At 36.7% G+C, this 22,594-nt stretch overlaps 1 protein-coding gene across 1 annotated transcript in view; it reads left to right on the top strand.

The window, feature by feature from the left end:
* Positions 1-13,766: 13,766 nt before the first annotated feature.
* LOC148352106 (dynein regulatory complex subunit 2-like) overlaps positions 13,767-22,594 on the top strand; it is a 74,717-nt gene continuing 65,889 nt past the window's right edge. Inside the window, exons 1-3 of the mRNA XM_088354987.1 lie at positions 13,767-13,898; positions 16,569-16,736; positions 18,481-18,650. Coding sequence (XP_088211113.1) covers positions 13,767-13,898; positions 16,569-16,736; positions 18,481-18,650 — 470 coding nt within the window. The remainder of the gene's footprint in view (positions 13,899-16,568; positions 16,737-18,480; positions 18,651-22,594) is intronic.

Consider the following 22,594-nt stretch of genomic DNA (forward strand, 5'->3'; position numbering starts at 1 on the left):
AGGATTAAAATTTGTCACTTTAACTAGAACTCTACTGTTCTTGTGTGGACAAACCGGCATGGATTAAGAATTAAAATTTGTCACTTTAACTAGAACTCTACTGTTCTCGTGTCGACAAACCATCATGGATTAAGGATTAATATTTGTCACTTTAACTAGAACTCTACTGTTCTTGTGTGGACAAACCGGCATGGATTAAGAATTAAAATTTGTCACTTTAACTAGAACTCTACTGTTCTCGTGTCGACAAACCATCATGGATTAAGGATTATTATTTGTCACTTTAACTAGAACTCTACTGTTCTCGTGTGGACAAACCATCATGGATTAAGGATTAATATTTGTCACTTTAACTAGAACTCTACTGTTCTCGTGTGGACAAACCATCACGGATTAAGAATTAAAATTTGTCACTTTAACTAGAACTCTACTGTTCTCGTGTGGAAAACCATCATGGATTAAGAATTAAAATTTGTCACTTTAACTAGAACTCTACTGTTCTCGTGTAGACAAACCATCATGGATTAAGGATTAAAATTTGTCACTTTAACTAGAACTCAACTGTTCTCGTGTAGACAAACCATCATGGATTAAGGATTAAAATTTGTCACTTTAACTAGAACTCAACTGTTCTTGTGTGGACAAACCAGCACGGATTAAGAATTAATATTTGTCACTTCAACTAGAACTCAACTGTTCTCGTGTAGACAAACCATCATGGATTAAGGATTAATATTTGTCACTTTAACTAGAACTCAACTGTTCTCATGTAGACAAACCATCATGGATTAAGGATTAATATTTGTCACTTTAACTAGAACTCAACTGTTCTCGTGTCGACAAACCATCATGGATTAAGGATTATTATTTGTCACTTTAACTAGAACTCTACTGTTCTCGTGTGGACAAACCATCATGGATTAAGGATTAATATTTGTCACTTTAACTAGAACTCTACTGTTCTCGTGTGGACAAACCATCACGGATTAAGAATTAAAATTTGTCACTTTAACTAGAACTCTACTGTTCTCGTGTGGAAAACCATCATGGATTAAGAATTAAAATTTGTCACTTTAACTAGAACTCTACTGTTCTCGTGTAGACAAACCATCATGGATTAAGGATTAAAATTTGTCACTTTAACTAGAACTCTACTGTTCTTGTGTGGACAAACCGGCATGGATTAAGAATTAAAATTTGTCACTTTAACTAGAACTCTACTGTTCTCGTGTCGACAAACCATCATGGATTAAGGATTATTATTTGTCACTTTAACTAGAACTCTACTGTTCTCGTGTGGACAAACCATCATGGATTAAGGATTAATATTTGTCACTTTAACTAGAACTCTACTGTTCTCGTGTGGACAAACCATCACGGATTAAGAATTAAAATTTGTCACTTTAACTAGAACTCTACTGTTCTCGTGTGGAAAACCATCATGGATTAAGAATTAAAATTTGTCACTTTAACTAGAACTCTACTGTTCTCGTGTAGACAAACCATCATGGATTAAGGATTAAAATTTGTCACTTTAACTAGAACTCTACTGTTCTTGTGTGGACAAACCGGCATGGATTAAGAATTAAAATTTGTCACTTTAACTAGAACTCTACTGTTCTCGTGTCGACAAACCATCATGGATTAAGGATTAATATTTGTCACTTTAACTAGAACTCTACTGTTCTTGTGTGGACAAACCGGCATGGATTAAGAATTAAAATTTGTCACTTTAACTAGAACTCTACTGTTCTCGTGTCGACAAACCATCATGGATTAAGGATTATTATTTGTCACTTTAACTAGAACTCTACTGTTCTCGTGTGGACAAACCATCATGGATTAAGGATTAATATTTGTCACTTTAACTAGAACTCTACTGTTCTCGTGTGGACAAACCATCACGGATTAAGAATTAAAATTTGTCACTTTAACTAGAACTCTACTGTTCTCGTGTGGAAAACCATCATGGATTAAGAATTAAAATTTGTCACTTTAACTAGAACTCTACTGTTCTCGTGTAGACAAACCATCATGGATTAAGGATTAAAATTTGTCACTTTAACTAGAACTCAACTGTTCTCGTGTAGACAAACCATCATGGATTAAGGATTAAAATTTGTCACTTTAACTAGAACTCAACTGTTCTTGTGTGGACAAACCAGCACGGATTAAGAATTGATATTTGTCACTTTAACTAGAACTCTACTGTTCTTGTGTGGACAAACCGGCATGGATTAAGAATTAAAATTTGTCACTTTAACTAGAACTCTACTGTTCTTGTGTGGACAAACCGGCATGGATTAAGAATTAAAATTTGTCACTTTAACTAGAACTCTACTGTTCTCGTGTCGACAAACCATCATGGATTAAGGATTAATATTTGTCACTTTAACTAGAACTCTACTGTTCTTGTGTGGACAAACCGGCATGGATTAAGAATTAAAATTTGTCACTTTAACTAGAACTCTACTGTTCTCGTGTCGACAAACCATCATGGATTAAGGATTAATATTTGTCACTTTAACTAGAACTCTACTGTTCTTGTGTGGACAAACCGGCATGGATTAAGAATTAAAATTTGTCACTTTAACTAGAACTCTACTGTTCTCGTGTCGACAAACCATCATGGATTAAGGATTATTATTTGTCACTTTAACTAGAACTCTACTGTTCTCGTGTGGACAAACCATCATGGATTAAGGATTAATATTTGTCACTTTAACTAGAACTCTACTGTTCTCGTGTGGACAAACCATCACGGATTAAGAATTAAAATTTGTCACTTTAACTAGAACTCTACTGTTCTCGTGTGGAAAACCATCATGGATTAAGAATTAAAATTTGTCACTTTAACTAGAACTCTACTGTTCTCGTGTAGACAAACCATCATGGATTAAGGATTAAAATTTGTCACTTTAACTAGAACTCAACTGTTCTCGTGTAGACAAACCATCATGGATTAAGGATTAAAATTTGTCACTTTAACTAGAACTCAACTGTTCTTGTGTGGACAAACCAGCACGGATTAAGAATTGATATTTGTCACTTTAACTAGAACTCTACTGTTCTTGTGTGGACAAACCGGCATGGATTAAGAATTAAAATTTGTCACTTTAACTAGAACTCTACTGTTCTTGTGTGGACAAACCGGCATGGATTAAGAATTAAAATTTGTCACTTTAACTAGAACTCTACTGTTCTCGTGTCGACAAACCATCATGGATTAAGGATTAATATTTGTCACTTTAACTAGAACTCTACTGTTCTTGTGTGGACAAACCGGCATGGATTAAGAATTAAAATTTGTCACTTTAACTAGAACTCTACTGTTCTCGTGTCGACAAACCATCATGGATTAAGGATTATTATTTGTCACTTTAACTAGAACTCTACTGTTCTCGTGTGGACAAACCATCATGGATTAAGGATTAATATTTGTCACTTTAACTAGAACTCTACTGTTCTCGTGTGGACAAACCATCACGGATTAAGAATTAAAATTTGTCACTTTAACTAGAACTCTACTGTTCTCGTGTGGAAAACCATCATGGATTAAGAATTAAAATTTGTCACTTTAACTAGAACTCTACTGTTCTCGTGTAGACAAACCATCATGGATTAAGGATTAAAATTTGTCACTTTAACTAGAACTCTACTGTTCTTGTGTGGACAAACCATCATGGATTAAGGATTAATATTTGTCACTTTAACTAGAACTCTACTGTTCTTGTGTGGACAAACCGGCATGGATTAAGAATTAAAATTTGTCACTTTAACTAGAACTCTACTGTTCTCGTGTCGACAAACCATCATGGATTAAGGATTATTATTTGTCACTTTAACTAGAACTCTACTGTTCTCGTGTGGACAAACCATCATGGATTAAGGATTAATATTTGTCACTTTAACTAGAACTCTACTGTTCTCGTGTGGACAAACCATCACGGATTAAGAATTAAAATTTGTCACTTTAACTAGAACTCTACTGTTCTCGTGTGGAAAACCATCATGGATTAAGAATTAAAATTTGTCACTTTAACTAGAACTCTACTGTTCTCGTGTAGACAAACCATCATGGATTAAGGATTAAAATTTGTCACTTTAACTAGAACTCAACTGTTCTCGTGTAGACAAACCATCATGGATTAAGGATTAAAATTTGTCACTTTAACTAGAACTCAACTGTTCTTGTGTGGACAAACCAGCACGGATTAAGAATTGATATTTGTCACTTTAACTAGAACTCTACTGTTCTTGTGTGGACAAACCGGCATGGATTAAGAATTAAAATTTGTCACTTTAACTAGAACTCTACTGTTCTTGTGTGGACAAACCGGCATGGATTAAGAATTAAAATTTGTCACTTTAACTAGAACTCTACTGTTCTCGTGTCGACAAACCATCATGGATTAAGGATTAATATTTGTCACTTTAACTAGAACTCTACTGTTCTTGTGTGGACAAACCGGCATGGATTAAGAATTAAAATTTGTCACTTTAACTAGAACTCTACTGTTCTCGTGTCGACAAACCATCATGGATTAAGGATTAATATTTGTCACTTTAACTAGAACTCTACTGTTCTTGTGTGGACAAACCGGCATGGATTAAGAATTAAAATTTGTCACTTTAACTAGAACTCTACTGTTCTCGTGTCGACAAACCATCATGGATTAAGGATTATTATTTGTCACTTTAACTAGAACTCTACTGTTCTCGTGTGGACAAACCATCATGGATTAAGGATTAATATTTGTCACTTTAACTAGAACTCTACTGTTCTCGTGTGGACAAACCATCACGGATTAAGAATTAAAATTTGTCACTTTAACTAGAACTCTACTGTTCTCGTGTGGAAAACCATCATGGATTAAGAATTAAAATTTGTCACTTTAACTAGAACTCTACTGTTCTCGTGTAGACAAACCATCATGGATTAAGGATTAAAATTTGTCACTTTAACTAGAACTCAACTGTTCTCGTGTAGACAAACCATCATGGATTAAGGATTAAAATTTGTCACTTTAACTAGAACTCAACTGTTCTTGTGTGGACAAACCAGCACGGATTAAGAATTGATATTTGTCACTTTAACTAGAACTCTACTGTTCTTGTGTGGACAAACCGGCATGGATTAAGAATTAAAATTTGTCACTTTAACTAGAACTCTACTGTTCTCGTGTCGACAAACCATCATGGATTAAGGATTATTATTTGTCACTTTAACTAGAACTCTACTGTTCTCGTGTGGACAAACCATCATGGATTAAGGATTAATATTTGTCACTTTAACTAGAACTCTACTGTTCTTGTGTGGACAAACCGGCATGGATTAAGAATTAAAATTTGTCACTTTAACTAGAACTCTACTGTTCTCGTGTCGACAAACCATCATGGATTAAGGATTATTATTTGTCACTTTAACTAGAACTCTACTGTTCTCGTGTGGACAAACCATCATGGATTAAGGATTAATATTTGTCACTTTAACTAGAACTCTACTGTTCTCGTGTGGACAAACCATCACGGATTAAGAATTAAAATTTGTCACTTTAACTAGAACTCTACTGTTCTCGTGTGGAAAACCATCATGGATTAAGAATTAAAATTTGTCACTTTAACTAGAACTCTACTGTTCTCGTGTAGACAAACCATCATGGATTAAGGATTAAAATTTGTCACTTTAACTAGAACTCTACTGTTCTTGTGTGGACAAACCATCATGGATTAAGGATTAATATTTGTCACTTTAACTAGAACTCTACTGTTCTTGTGTGGACAAACCGGCATGGATTAAGAATTAAAATTTGTCACTTTAACTAGAACTCTACTGTTCTCGTGTCGACAAACCATCATGGATTAAGGATTATTATTTGTCACTTTAACTAGAACTCTACTGTTCTCGTGTGGACAAACCATCATGGATTAAGGATTAATATTTGTCACTTTAACTAGAACTCTACTGTTCTCGTGTGGACAAACCATCACGGATTAAGAATTAAAATTTGTCACTTTAACTAGAACTCTACTGTTCTCGTGTGGAAAACCATCATGGATTAAGAATTAAAATTTGTCACTTTAACTAGAACTCTACTGTTCTCGTGTAGACAAACCATCATGGATTAAGGATTAAAATTTGTCACTTTAACTAGAACTCTACTGTTCTTGTGTGGACAAACCATCATGGATTAAGGATTAATATTTGTCACTTTAACTAGAACTCTACTGTTCTTGTGTGGACAAACCGGCATGGATTAAGAATTAAAATTTGTCACTTTAACTAGAACTCTACTGTTCTCGTGTCGACAAACCATCATGGATTAAGGATTATTATTTGTCACTTTAACTAGAACTCTACTGTTCTCGTGTGGACAAACCATCATGGATTAAGGATTAATATTTGTCACTTTAACTAGAACTCTACTGTTCTCGTGTGGACAAACCATCACGGATTAAGAATTAAAATTTGTCACTTTAACTAGAACTCTACTGTTCTCGTGTGGAAAACCATCATGGATTAAGAATTAAAATTTGTCACTTTAACTAGAACTCTACTGTTCTCGTGTAGACAAACCATCATGGATTAAGGATTAAAATTTGTCACTTTAACTAGAACTCAACTGTTCTCGTGTAGACAAACCATCATGGATTAAGGATTAAAATTTGTCACTTTAACTAGAACTCAACTGTTCTTGTGTGGACAAACCAGCACGGATTAAGAATTGATATTTGTCACTTTAACTAGAACTCTACTGTTCTTGTGTGGACAAACCGGCATGGATTAAGAATTAAAATTTGTCACTTTAACTAGAACTCTACTGTTCTTGTGTGGACAAACCGGCATGGATTAAGAATTAAAATTTGTCACTTTAACTAGAACTCTACTGTTCTCGTGTCGACAAACCATCATGGATTAAGGATTAATATTTGTCACTTTAACTAGAACTCTACTGTTCTTGTGTGGACAAACCGGCATGGATTAAGAATTAAAATTTGTCACTTTAACTAGAACTCTACTGTTCTCGTGTCGACAAACCATCATGGATTAAGGATTAATATTTGTCACTTTAACTAGAACTCTACTGTTCTTGTGTGGACAAACCGGCATGGATTAAGAATTAAAATTTGTCACTTTAACTAGAACTCTACTGTTCTCGTGTCGACAAACCATCATGGATTAAGGATTATTATTTGTCACTTTAACTAGAACTCTACTGTTCTCGTGTGGACAAACCATCATGGATTAAGGATTAATATTTGTCACTTTAACTAGAACTCTACTGTTCTCGTGTGGACAAACCATCACGGATTAAGAATTAAAATTTGTCACTTTAACTAGAACTCTACTGTTCTCGTGTGGAAAACCATCATGGATTAAGAATTAAAATTTGTCACTTTAACTAGAACTCTACTGTTCTCGTGTAGACAAACCATCATGGATTAAGGATTAAAATTTGTCACTTTAACTAGAACTCAACTGTTCTCGTGTAGACAAACCATCATGGATTAAGGATTAAAATTTGTCACTTTAACTAGAACTCAACTGTTCTTGTGTGGACAAACCAGCACGGATTAAGAATTGATATTTGTCACTTTAACTAGAACTCTACTGTTCTTGTGTGGACAAACCGGCATGGATTAAGAATTAAAATTTGTCACTTTAACTAGAACTCTACTGTTCTCGTGTCGACAAACCATCATGGATTAAGGATTATTATTTGTCACTTTAACTAGAACTCTACTGTTCTCGTGTGGACAAACCATCATGGATTAAGGATTAATATTTGTCACTTTAACTAGAACTCTACTGTTCTTGTGTGGACAAACCGGCATGGATTAAGAATTAAAATTTGTCACTTTAACTAGAACTCTACTGTTCTCGTGTCGACAAACCATCATGGATTAAGGATTATTATTTGTCACTTTAACTAGAACTCTACTGTTCTCGTGTGGACAAACCATCATGGATTAAGGATTAATATTTGTCACTTTAACTAGAACTCTACTGTTCTCGTGTGGACAAACCATCACGGATTAAGAATTAAAATTTGTCACTTTAACTAGAACTCTACTGTTCTCGTGTGGAAAACCATCATGGATTAAGAATTAAAATTTGTCACTTTAACTAGAACTCTACTGTTCTCGTGTAGACAAACCATCATGGATTAAGGATTAAAATTTGTCACTTTAACTAGAACTCAACTGTTCTCGTGTAGACAAACCATCATGGATTAAGGATTAAAATTTGTCACTTTAACTAGAACTCAACTGTTCTTGTGTGGACAAACCAGCACGGATTAAGAATTGATATTTGTCACTTTAACTAGAACTCTACTGTTCTTGTGTGGACAAACCGGCATGGATTAAGAATTAAAATTTGTCACTTTAACTAGAACTCTACTGTTCTTGTGTGGACAAACCGGCATGGATTAAGAATTAAAATTTGTCACTTTAACTAGAACTCTACTGTTCTCGTGTCGACAAACCATCATGGATTAAGGATTAATATTTGTCACTTTAACTAGAACTCTACTGTTCTTGTGTGGACAAACCGGCATGGATTAAGAATTAAAATTTGTCACTTTAACTAGAACTCTACTGTTCTCGTGTCGACAAACCATCATGGATTAAGGATTATTATTTGTCACTTTAACTAGAACTCTACTGTTCTCGTGTGGACAAACCATCATGGATTAAGGATTAATATTTGTCACTTTAACTAGAACTCTACTGTTCTCGTGTGGACAAACCATCACGGATTAAGAATTAAAATTTGTCACTTTAACTAGAACTCTACTGTTCTCGTGTGGAAAACCATCATGGATTAAGAATTAAAATTTGTCACTTTAACTAGAACTCTACTGTTCTCGTGTAGACAAACCATCATGGATTAAGGATTAAAATTTGTCACTTTAACTAGAACTCAACTGTTCTCGTGTAGACAAACCATCATGGATTAAGGATTAAAATTTGTCACTTTAACTAGAACTCTACTGTTCTCGTGTAGACAAACCATCATGGATTAAGGATTAAAATTTGTCACTTTAACTAGAACTCAACTGTTCTTGTGTGGACAAACCAGCACGGATTAAGAATTGATATTTGTCACTTTAACTAGAAATCTACTGTTCTTGTGTGGAAAACCATCATGGATTAAGGATTAAAATTTGTCACTTTAACTAGAACTCTACTGTTCTCGTGTCGACAAACCATCATGGATTAAGAATTAGAAGTGATTTTTTTTTACCCCAGTGTGTAATATTTGACAACTAGATGGCACTGTGTTGTTTGATGCGAATGAAAACCAGTGCCAAGAGCACAGCGTAGCAGCAAGATACCAGAGAAACGTGGCGGTGACTTTTCTGTAGGGATTCCACAAGCAGGGTTAGGTAGGGTTACTTTAACTGGATTACTTTTAATTACTTTTGGATGACTCTAATACCAAATATGCTAATAAAAGACAAAAGAAACTAAATAGGAATCAAATGATGACTCACAACACATGGTAAGCTTTCTCTCCTGGCTTTGATCTCTTTGATCTCCGGCAAAACGAACATCAAATGCGACAGAAACAAAATGAAAATCAATCCAAAGAGCTTGACGACATCATTTTTGCCGTTCCATTGTATTCCGTTATTCCCCGAGCCTGCACAGAATTTACTCATTTTATCCATATTTAGTTTCTTTTGTCTTTCATTAGCATATTTTGTATTGGAGTAATCCAAAATTAATTGAAAGTAATCAAGTTAAAGTAACCCTACCTTACCCTGTCCACAAGTCAAGTCATGTTTATTTGTATAGTTCTTTAATTTCACGAAATCTCAAAGAAATACAAATTTCTCGACTAATGATATGTTTTCGAAAAAATTCTCATTAGTATGATAATTGTAATCAAATCATTGTTTTTTTCCTGAATGAAAGTTTTTCTTTTTTACCGCTTGGACGCATTAAATAGTACACACTGTCCCTTTAAGGACATACAGTTCAAGGAAAAAATATTGATGTCGGTGTTTTAAAAACTCAGAACTTTAGATAAGTCAAGTTTATTTGTGGCGCTCTTAATCACAAAGAGTCTTAAAGGGCTGCACAGACCACAGATTATTGCAAACTACAGACTATTATGACAACATCCCCTAAACTAAAACCTACGTGAGGGCAAGGGAAAACTCAAAAACCTCAAGTCAAGTTTATTTGTGGCGCCCTTAATCACAAAGAGTCTCAAAGGGCTGCACAGACCACAGATTATTGCAAACCACAAACTGTTATGACACCATCCCCTGATCTAAAACCTACATGAGGGCAAGGAAAAACTCAAAAACCTCGACCAACAACAGTTTCTTGTTTGTTTGTTTTTTTAAATCTTAAACGATCATGTTGCCTGGGTGGCAATGGCTCAGGAGGTAGAGCACTCGTCTCGGGATCGAGAGATCGCAGTTCGAATCCCGGCTCCTCCGTGTTACATGTCAAAGTGTCCTTGGGTAAGACACTGAACCCCTAATACCCCCAATAAGCAGGTTAGCGCCTTACATGGCTGCACGGCCGCTATTGGGAAATGTGAAGCACACTGTAAAGCGCTTTGGGAAGTCTTGACTTGAAAAGCGCTATAGAAATGCATTTCATTTCATTTATTACATTTTTGTAATCATTGGTGGTTGTCGTGGCTCAGAAGGTAATACAGGTTATATGTTTTTTTGCTGTAATCTTGATTTTTACTAATTTTATCCTGTTTTTGAAGTTTTACCATGTTTTATCTTGTTTTTTTTTTTGAAAAATACTAAAGTAAAACTCAAAATCAGAAAAAGATATATGACAGTGGAACAAAAAAATGCTTAGTCCTTCATTTCTGTTTTTTGTTTTGTTTGGTTTTGATTTTAGGAAAACGAGAAAATAAGTATTGGAATCTACAAAATGATGTGCAAAATGTTTGATTTATTATTTTTGCAGTGCAACCTTTAGCAGCTTCATAGGACAAGAGGAAACTCGCTCAGAAAAAGGGGATGGAATTGAACCCGGAACCTTTTGGTAATGAGGCGTACGTGCCAATCAGTTAATAATCACTAATTAGTTTAACTTTAGTGCAGAATCCCTTTCTGTGGATTAAAACATGTTTTTTAAAAAATACCGAGAAAGTCAACTAGTGTTTTTTAATTTAAAGAAAATAATAATTAGACTAGAAATGAATAGAATAAAATAGAAATAAAAACATACTGCTGAGAAGTAAAATAAAAATAAAAATAGTGAATTCGAGGAGAATTTACTGACCATCAATTGAATCGGAAATCTCAGATGTCCATAGAAAACCACGACCGTTTGAGAATTACTCGATTTTACCGGAAAATGTTTAAGTTCTATAAGCTTATTAACAAAACATAATTTTTAAAGACACCTTATTTCCTATGGTAAAGATAATAAGGATTATCTTTATTGTTAGTTAAATAACCTCGTGAACAGTGTTCAAAACCGGATATGACGGAGTGTTAATTCGTCAACATCCGGTGAACTAATTGTTAATTAAAATTATTTTAAATACAAAATCATTTTCTAAAGAATGAATAAAAAACATTTATTTTTTAGTTTTTAGTTTTACAATGCATTTTTTTGAGAAAAATATAAAAAAGTGACTCGCGTTTTGTAGTGGAATTGAGCTGTATTTAATAACCATGAAGTGAATCTGAAATGTCTAAATACATAGAAACTGAAGGTTATTTCATTTATTTATCCTAATATTTTTAAAGGTTGGGTAGCTATTTAATAAAAATAACCTTTTAGTAGAAGCTCTACTTTTTTAGTGTAAAAAAATTTATAATTTGAATTGGCGTTATTCGGCTAACGTTGATAACAACGTTGTTTACGAGATTAGACGTGACACACCGGGATGAACATGTAAACTTAAATTCAGGATACGCTCAAAAATATAAGTAGGAATATAGTTACAAAGTAGACTTAATTGTAAGTGAATCAGAAAAATAGTGCAAAGGAAATGAATGAGATGACTTATAGTTTGGCAAGGTTTTTTTTTTTCAAAATAAGAGACACTAAATAAAATATAAATATACACGTTTCCCCCCTAAAAATAGGAGTATATACATACACACATTTTTATAAAATATCGCAGTAATCATTTTTAGAATAGTTCCGCCATGTTCCGAGCGGTTGTCATGGAAACGAGACGCAAACATTCTAGGGAGGAACGTGACGAGGTAAGATGACGAATAGGCTTTTTTCTGCTTTTTTCGAACACTATATGGAACTATTATTTTTAGTTTGTGGTTGATATTGATGACGGAATGCATTTTGTGTTACACAGCAAACATTTTTGTTTTACATTTGCTCAAAAAAGAGAGAACCGTCAAACTGTCATTCCCCCTTCCATATTGTTTATTATTACATTTGCATCCATGTTATTTAAAAAAAAAATGCATACTCATGATACCTAAACTTACACTTTTGTTTATTTAGCATTGTTAATTTGCTCAGTTTCTTAAAAAGAAAATTAGAGGGAAAAAAGCAGTACAATGCCAGACATTTTTTCACAAATGGGAAGTGCAGCTGCCATTTTTTACTCATTTTTAAAGGCCTACAGGAAATTGAGCACAGGATATATCCAAAGAAACCTCGAAACTATCGAGTTTCATTCTAGCTTTTAGCATTGTTAATTTGCTCAGTTTCTTAAAAAGAAAATTAGAGGGAAAAAAGCAGTACAAAGGAGTGGGGGCTCCACGCTTGATTAACGAACTGATGTTATGTTAAGAGCTCATGAGTGCAACTCCCTTACACAAGTTAAATCCACTTTTCCAATATCTCTCAATCCCACGGACAAAGGCATTGTGGGATAAGTTAGCTGAGCTGCGCTTTTTTCTTCTGCTTTAGTGGTTCCCACCCCTGTTGCTTATCCAATTAGAAGGCCCGGTGTGGGTAGCAGGAGGAGTGGAGGGGAGGATTAGAAGCATTGAGGCTCGTCGAAAGAAAAAAAAACAGCCGATACCTGTCAAATTCTTTAATATTGATGCTGATAATCGTTCGACTTCTAATATTAAACAAACAACCAAAAATGACTGAAAGGACCCCAAAAAAGATGTTTTTATTTTTATTTTTTTGTACATGAACGAGACTCTGGGAAGACACTGAATCCCTAATGCCCCCCATGGCAGGCTGCTATCGGTTAGTTAGAATAGAATAGAATAGAATATACCTTTTATAGCCATTGTTACAAAATGGGTTGAACATATTGTAACAACGAAATTGGACGTGGCACTCCAGTTTCACATGTAACAGTGAAGATAAAAGAAAACAAAGAAGATAAAGGAACAAAGAAGATAAAGGTTATAATTTACACAATATTTACACAAGAAAGTGTAAATATTGTGTAATATTTACACAAGAGAGTGTAAGTATTGTGTAAGTTAGTGTGTAAAAGGGAAAAGTGTGAAGCACATTGTAAAGCGCTTTTGGAGGTCTTCATTGACTTGCGCTATATAAATGCAGACCATTTACATTTACAAATATCTGATCAACACCATTCCTGCTATCTAATGGTGATTGAGCATACTGAAATCGTTCCCAGAGGCTTGATACATATACATAATAACGGCCTTTTTTTTTTAAATGTAAATTGAGAAAAATCGGTAAATATATTTATACGTTATGTTACTGAATAAGGTAACATGTCTTAAAAGTGAGAGTTGCAAATATTTATGTCATTGGATGCTAATATGCTAATGTTGGTATTATAACAAAAATCAATGTCTCCAAAAGAAGAAAAAATGCCGAAAAAATGGAAAAAAGGAGGCAGGTCGTCGGAGGAGGAGGAGTGGGAGGAGCTACCGATGCGACGTCATCGACAACAACAGGAAGCCAGCAAAAAGAAGGAGGAGCTTCTCAGACTCTTTCTCACGGTAAAGATTCTCATGTAAAAATAATTTCCATGAGATGACATCATCAGATTATTAGTTATTCATTATAACATGAATAAATAGGTGAAAACATGACATTTTGACCTTGAAAATGAGGTCATGGGAAATTAGTCGCCTTTACATCATCGGGATATTATGACGATGGTGCAATCACGTCAAATTTGACGTAATAATAAAACGTCATGATCGCAAAACATAAAACGACAACCATGACTATGACATGCTAATTTAAGAACGTCGAACATAGGGCCCGGGGGCCAAATACGGCCCAATGGAGGATTTCCTTAGGCCCGCCATGAATTTTTAACGACTGTATGTCAAAAAAAAAGAAGCAAGACTCTTGATCATTACTATCAAAATTTTGAAATTTCAAATAAATGCAAAGCAAATGCTTTGTTTAGTTTCTAGAGGGAAATTTTGAGTTTGTATAGCGTGGTGAATTGGTTCAGGTGTAAAACTCCATTCACTCAACTGTTAAAATACAGTGGTACCTCTACTTACAAATGTTTCTAAAAATTTCATGATACAAAGTACCTCAACGGGAAAAATATTGCCTGTAGTTATAAAGGTGTTTCGGTCAAAGTCAAAAATACCGTACAGTACGTGCTGACATTTGCTGCTCCCAGTGTTTTACCTGGCAAAGCGGTGTGTTTTTGTGAATCCCAGCATGCTCTTCGGGTCCCCTTCCCGCTCTGTACTCACCTGGCAACTTGGCTTGTACGTGTTAATCCCAGCATGCTCTTCGTGTTCCCTTTCCACTTTGTAAACAGTCTATTGCACGGTACCGCTACGAAGAGCTGTCATTTAGAAGAGCTGGCGGCAGTAGCTCAGGAGGTAGAGCGCTCGTCTTGGGATCAAGGGATCCCAGTTCGAATCCCGGCTCGTCCGTGTTACATGTCGAAGTGTCCTTGGGTAGGACACTGAACCCCTAATACCCCCAATAAGCAGGTTAGCGCCTTACATGGCTGCAAAGCCGCTATTGGGAAATGTAGAGCACATTGTAAAGCGCTTTGGGAAGTCATTGACTTGAAAAGCGCTATATAAATGCAGATCATTTCATTTCATTTACAATGACATGCAGAAAAGTGGACAAGGAGAAAAGAAGAGGAAGAGACTTTTTCTGACCATCGAAACAAGGCAAGAGATAATAGAAAGATATGAAAACATAACCAACACGCAGGAGGAGTTCAGAGACCACACTGAGGAGGATACAGCCATCATTCCATCAGCACGAATTAAAGACATTTTGCCAAAATTCTGTGAAGTCTCAGAGTTTGTGGAAAGAAATCACCCGGTCGGTCAATCGCTCATTGTGAAAACATCTTCCCTGCGCATTTCCTACTCATTGTCAAAAGCCGGCTAAAGCAGACGTCATTGGATCAGTTTTTCAAGAAATGCGAGGCAAAAAACACTGCTGAGGACCAGTGAACAAAGAGGCCAGTTAAAAGTTAAGTTAATATTTTTGTTATTTGCTTTATTATTTGTTTCTTTACATGATTTGCCTCTTGTTCTATGTTTATTATGCGGTTATCTAATTTCAACAAGAATTTGTTTCATGTTCTAATGCTCCTTCATGGTGTACTAAAAAAAATCTGACTTGTGCGGGGCTTGGAACGGATTAGCGTATTCACATACAAAAGGCGTCTTGACTTACAAATGTTTCAGGTTAAAAAGCTACACCCAGAACAAATTCAATTCGTAAGTATAGGTACCACTGTAAACCATTTAACACATTCAATGCCAAAAATGAATATATTTTTTCCCATTGTTTGTGAATATGTGAAAATGTGTTGTGTTTAGAAAGTTTCATGACTCCCCGTTGCCCTCACTTGGGCCCGCCTGTTTGGCGCCAGTACTCCAGTCACTCCTTGTCAGTCCGTCAGCAAACCTATGCATACGCAAGGCAAGCACTTTGACTCTGGCTCCCGTCGGTTCCAGTCTTCATCCTTATCCTACTCGTTTGTTCCTGATTTCCTGTTTGTCTTCTGCTATTGACCCGTTTTTGACCACCAACAACGCTCTGATCTCTCCCTCCGGCTATCAACCCGTTTTGCCCATTTGACCACGCTCCGATCTCCCGCTTCGGCAAATCCACTTCCGCATTCCGAACAAGCTCCTATCCCGCGAGCTGCTTGCTCCTCCTGTCCAGCGAGCACCGGATCGCTGGCGCTTGTTTCCTCGATATCCCAATAAACTTTTGTGTGAATCGTTACGCGTTTGGGTCCACCATTTGTTCTGGTTCTGACAGTAAGATCCCTTTTCATCCGTATTAATAATATTTAGGGAAGGTTACATGTGTGTATTATTACCCAATGCAACACCAATAGCATCCTGGAAGGGGGATTACCTCTTGTGTGGCCCCTTCTCAAGGTTTCGTATTATCCCCATGCTGAGGTTTTTGAGCTTTTCCTTATCTTCATGCAGGTTTGAGATCAGGGGATGCTTTAATTGTGGCCATTTTGTGAGTGAGGGCTATACAAATACATGTGACTTGACTTAATGTAGGCTGAATGAAAAAGCGCAATACTAAAAATAACAAAAGCTAAAAATTTGAAGTTGACGTTCTAGATCTGGCCCCAGAGCCATTCTGAGATTGACGTCCCTGAGATCATTATTTTGACGGGGTAAAATGGGAATTTGTGTGGGCTGCAGGTCAAAGTTGAGCGGGAGGAGCGGAACTCTCGCGTGAATCAGGCAAAACTCGACACGGCTTGGCGTTCCATTTTACGTCAAACGCGCTCGGAGGAGATCCGCAATGACGTCATCGTTCTGAAGCAGACGTTCGGCCGACAGCTAGATGGATTGGATGACGTCATCAAGGTGGGAGCGTGCTTATAGATCCAACCTGTGTGTTTTGCATATTTACTCCTGTTTGTTTTGAATTTCTCACTTTTTAATTCATTTTAGTATCCAATTCATATTTCTCTAATGAAATATTTCAATTGACTTTTGTGCTTTATTTTTATTTTTTGGGGCGGCAGAGCTTGTCACGTGACGTCATCCCGGTGTGAGCATGCTAGCAGCCAGGCATAATAGTTTGTTATGCATATTTAATCCTGTTTATTTTAAATTCTTCACTTATTTTATTTATTTTAATATTTAAAAAGTCGCCTTGTCCCACTAGAAAGGTCTCAATTCTCTTGTGAATCGGGTGGGCGGCAGAACTTGTCAGGAGACGTCATGAGGGTGTTACCACGCAATTAGCCGACCAGCCTCGTGTTTTTTTTTTTTTTTTTTTTTTTAACGTATTTGTTTCTGTGTTTATTTTCCCTTCATTCCTTTTTTTTCTTTTGTAATTCAACTCATTTTGCCTATCATGCTCTTAATTGACGTTGGTTCTTTATTTTTATTTTTGGGGGGCGTCAGAGCTTGTCACGTGACGTCATCGTGGTGTTAGCATGCTAGCAGCCAGGCGTAATAGTTTGTTTTGCATATTTATTCTTGTTTATTTTAAATTCCTCTCTTATTTTTATTGTATTATTTAATAAGTTGTCTTGTCACTCCCGAAAGGTCTCAATTCTCTTTTGTGATTGTGGTGTGCGGCTGAACTTGTCAGGAAACGTCATGAGGGTGTTAGCACGCAATTAGCCGACCAGCCTCGTGTTTTTTTTTTTTGTTTTTTTTTTTACGTATTTGTTTCTGTGTTTATTTCACTTCTTTTACTTTTTATTTTCTAATTTAAATCATTTTGCCAACAATGAAATGTCTTAATTGACTTGTGCTTTATTTTTATTTTTGGGGGGCGGCAGAGCTTGTCACGTGACGTCGTCAAGGTGTTAGCATGCAAGTAGCCAGGCATAATAGCCCTGTTTGTTTTGTATATTTATTTACATTTTTTTAAATTGGTTCCTGATTTTTTTTCATTGCTTGTTTTAGTCATGATTCATTTTTGTGCTTTATTTATTTTTTCGGAGTCAGAACTTCAGTCAGGTGTTATCGAGGTGTTAGCATGCTAGCTACAGGGTGTGGCAGCAGTGTTTGTTTCGTATACAGCGGCTTAACCAATGTCCGTGACCTCTGTCATAAAAATGATAATATGTGGCCCGTTAGTAATTTTGACCGCAATATAATATAAATTTGTCCAAAAAAAACAATTCACCATTTCGCCAGATAATGGCAGGAGCCCTTTGGCCACCTTGCCAATGGCTTGCTTCAGACATGGTAAATTAAAAAAGGAAAGTTGATTGTGAGATCTGCCGCTTCCAGGAGTATTTTTTCACTGAAATCCAAAACAACTGCATCTGCCTAATTTACCAAGAGACTATGGCCTGGAGGCACGCTGAATACAAAAAGTTAACTGGAAACGGATGCCGTGAAAAGGTGAAGCAACTGGAAGCGGTTTTAACGGCACAGCAGGGCTTTTTCATGAGATCCCGCAAGCTACGAAGCTGAATAGTCGGCCCTCGCATGTTTTCAGCTGACCAAATCTGGCCCGCTTTTTGAAAAGTTTGGATTTATTTCTGTTTCATCATCCCTTCCGTTTTTTTTTGTATGTCATGTCAGTCATTTCGTCTTTCATGATTCACTTTTGTGATATATTTTAGTTTTAAATTTCTCGTGGCAGCGCTTGTCAGGTGACCTGGAGGAGGCGGATCGTCATTCTTCCCGCGTGCACCGTGTTCACCTTCTCCACGTCGAACGTTTACGAACTTTGCTGGATGAACGCCTGGCTTTCGTGCGCGGCCGATGGGAAGAATGTCTGCGAGATATCAGCCAAGAATATGCGGAGGAAAGGTGGGTTGTTTTCCACTCATTTTCTTTTTTCCATACCAACAAGTTAAGATTTTATTGGTAGAAGGTGACACAGATCAGGAGTACTGTAGATTCCCTGGATACGGTGATCCATTGTTCTGCCGAAGTGTCCTTCCCATTGGGATGTCCCACCAATTCATGCGCACAAGATTTATTGCAATTTCCCACAGAGAATACTTCAAATTTTCGTTTTAATATAGTCTTATTTGACTCTTTCACTGCTCCAAAAGGCTGTTTAATGACGTAGCTTTCAACAAGGTAGAACACCGGTGTTCTGCCGAGACGTCCTACCGTAGGCTAATCTGACAGCAAATTTTGTTTTCCTATCGAGTAAAACTAGTAACACTGAAACTCAGCATTATTGCAAACAGAACTTTTACTCATGACCAGTGTCTGAAACTCATAAGAAAAAGTTAGCGGACACCAGAGCACACAACTTGCCTGCCCACCCATAAAGTTGCCTGCCCCATTTTTTCACAACTTGAAACACAATAAGACGACTCATCGCAAAAAAAAAAAAACATTGTTGCAAAGTATTAAGGATTGATAATCAGAATATAGAACAGAACAACAACTTTAAAATTAAGTTTATTATAAATCTACTTATAACATTCATTGCATGGATATGACATCGCTGTTTTCCATCTGTCATCACTATGTACCTGTATTTACTCATCTTCATTCATGCAATGTTTGCGTTGCGTCGTCTGCTACAAGCCACGTGAACTCCTCTTTCCAGGATGCTTTTAATGTACTTTTATGTTTTGTAACGTCATACATTTTGTTAGCTTCTTTTGAATCTTTCTTCTGGGGCTGAGGTCTTGCCTTGATTCCTAACCACTTATCCATTTTTCTTGTGTTCTCTGTGTGTCTACTTTGGGAAATGATATGCAAATTCACGACCTTATAAAGCTCGGGAAAGTCTGGAAGTTATTCGATGCAGGCTTCTGATTGGCTGCCCAGTATGCAAATTTCCAAATAAACCGAAATTTCCAAACCGAGCGAAGTTTTTGAAAATGGAATGAAGCTAACATTTGATTTGAAAAAAAAACAAACTATTTTTTTTCTTTTCTTTTTTTTCAAAAAAGTTGTCGGCCACCCGGACGGAGACATTTTCTAAGTTGTACGCCCGATCTAAAAGATGCATGCCCATGACGTCATTTCAGACACTGTTATGACATATAACGAGGGATGTCATCAGTCGCGGTTGAGGCAGGGGCACCAGGCACCATTTTTACCATGACACATAAGAGCTGGCACGAGATCTTCTAGAGAAAATCAAATAAAAATAAGAATAAATGTTCTCTGCAAAGCGGTTTTGTATTATCTAACACAGGGGTCAGCAACCTTTTCGGTGTGGAGTGCCACTTTCAAATGTCCTTTTAAATCAGTGTGCCCCACCAAGATTAATGACTCGCAAAACTTTTTTTTTTTATATCCAACAGAGCTGTAATCTGTCAGAATATACACCATGGATATACATTAAAATCGTATAACTGACCAATTTATCTTCCACTATTCTTGTTCATCAATAAACTAATAAATGAATGTGAGCAACATGTGGAAAGGCCTGTAGACATCCATGACTTCATTTTTTTTACCACAGGAATTAACCACAATCAACCATTCTTTATCAACAATGAACTACGATAAAAAAAAACAAGTGATATGGACAGCTACCATACCATTCATCAATGAAATTTTAATGCAGAAAATATCAAAACTTGAAACGCACACACGCTTTTTCAATATATTCGCCATGAGTAAATAGTTTTCTGTGCTTTGCCATGCAATGAGCAATGTGATAGCTTGCTTCAGTGGTGGTGTGTGTAGCAGTGACAAAGGTTTTCAGAGTCGGTGTTTGCTTGCCGTACCTGGACACAGCGCGTTTTAATGTCTCCGCATTCATGTTCATGTTTCGTCTCCTACTGACGATTAACACTTGATCTGCGAGGTACAACACTCTCGAGGCATAATGCACAAACAGCACGGTCATTTCTTGCACAAAGCCTCAGTCATCTGTCCACGCTGGCTGAAAAGAACGAGATTATTTCGCTGGAGGAGCTGTCTTGATTCATTCATTTATCGCGCATCTGTGTCTCGTTGGCTGGGTTAATACACGGTTCTCTCCTCCTCTCTTCGGCGCCGCGTAGACACACACTCACACATAGAGCAGAGGAGGAGGGGCGCTACCGTAAAGCCTCCAAGCAACACTGCGCGCCACTGAAAATGTCTAAATTCCAGGTAAAAATGCGCATTTTTAAATAAAAATAATCATTATTTTGGCGTGCACTTGCGTGCCATTAATTAACCCCCTGTCATAGGTTGCGACCCCTGATCTAACATATAACTTTTCCTCTTGTCAAATGGCCGCCTCTTTGTTGCGAGACAAGGAAAAACGTAGCGACCAGTGGACAGTTCACCTCTGACTTGGTCTCTTAATATGAACGGCCTTAAGGGGGGAAGATTCACTGTACTACTGTAAAAAAAACTTACTTGTTCGATGGCTTCTGTCATTCAAGTAATGCACATTTTACAGGCCAACTGCTGCGGTGAATTGGTTTATCCTTGACCGCTTGTCCTGAGTGACAGTTTGAGGATGGGCATCACTTGGAGGGGGTCTCGCCCAGGGAGTAATTTAGTGTAGAACCGCCACTGTTTTGCATGCATACATACAGTGAAGGAAATAAGTATTTAAACACCCTGCTATTTTGCTATTTCTCCCACTTAGAATTCACGGAGGGGTCTGAAAATTTCATTATAGGTGCATGTCCACTGTGAGAGAGATAAACTAAAAAGAAAAATCCGGAAATCACAATGCATGGTTTTTTTAACAATTGATTTGCGTGATAGAGCTGCAAATAAGTATTTGAACACCTGTCTGTCATCTGGAATTCTGATCCTGAAAGACCTGTTAGTCCGCCCATTTTAAGTACACCTGTACATCTGTTTTTGTGTAAATATTTTGTCGTCACCTTTTGTTAATTTGTGGTTAAAGTTGTGGTTTCGGTGCTGTGCCAAAATAAAAAGCCTCAAATCATTTTGCTTACCAAAAATCTTGTAGAATTAAAACTTTGCAGTGTTGGTGCAGCTGTAGATTTACATCTTCATGTTAGCTGCCTGCTATTGGTTGACGTCATATAAATGCATGCCTGCTATTGGTTTGTATCATGAAGAAACCGTTGGCTCAACTCCCTCTCACAATGCGTTTCTCTTCAGTCAGTTCAGCATCTTGTGTGCTCTGTAAAGACCGCACGATACAATACTGTAGTTTTTTCTCGATTTTTAGTTAATAGGCGACAAAGCCACCCAATTCCAACCCCTAACGCGGAAAACCAAGCAGGGAGGCAATGGGTACTGATGTTGTTAGTCTTAGGTATGACTCAGCCGAAGCTAGAACCAAGCCTAAGGCCACACAGCTAGTAATACTGTTTTTTTAAATAATATTTATTTGCGATAGGTCCCAAGGCTTGAGGTGATGCTAAAGGTAAAAGCAAAAGATGATAACTATGGAAACAAAAGCTTCCAATGTTAAAGAAGTACAAATAAGGCACACAAATTGCCACCTTTGCAGTGTTCTCGTTTGCCTGCGTCCTAGACGCATCATTTTTGCTGGGGACGCATGGTTATAAATCAACGTGCCTCCCCGGGACGCAACCTTTTTGACAAAAAATACTCATTATTACCCGATTACATTTTTTTTTAAACAAAGATTTACCGCACTCAAAAACTTTTCGTCAGGCAGATCCGGCAGATGTTGTTTTGGTCTCGCGGTTCGAGTTTTGTGGTGAAAAGTCCGTCTCTTTTTAGAGAACCGGCTTTTTCGGCTCAACTCATTCAAGAGAGCCGGCTCTCAAACGGCTCACTTGCTTTGATGCATTATATTAAGAATTATTATGTTGTATAAAGAAGTTAAGAAAAAAAAG

Source organism: Urocampus carinirostris, chromosome 15, assembly GCF_059441175.1.
Source record: "Urocampus carinirostris isolate Australia breed hairy pipefish chromosome 15, RoL_Ucar_1.0, whole genome shotgun sequence".
Classification (NCBI taxonomy): Eukaryota; Metazoa; Chordata; class Actinopteri; order Syngnathiformes; family Syngnathidae; genus Urocampus; species Urocampus carinirostris.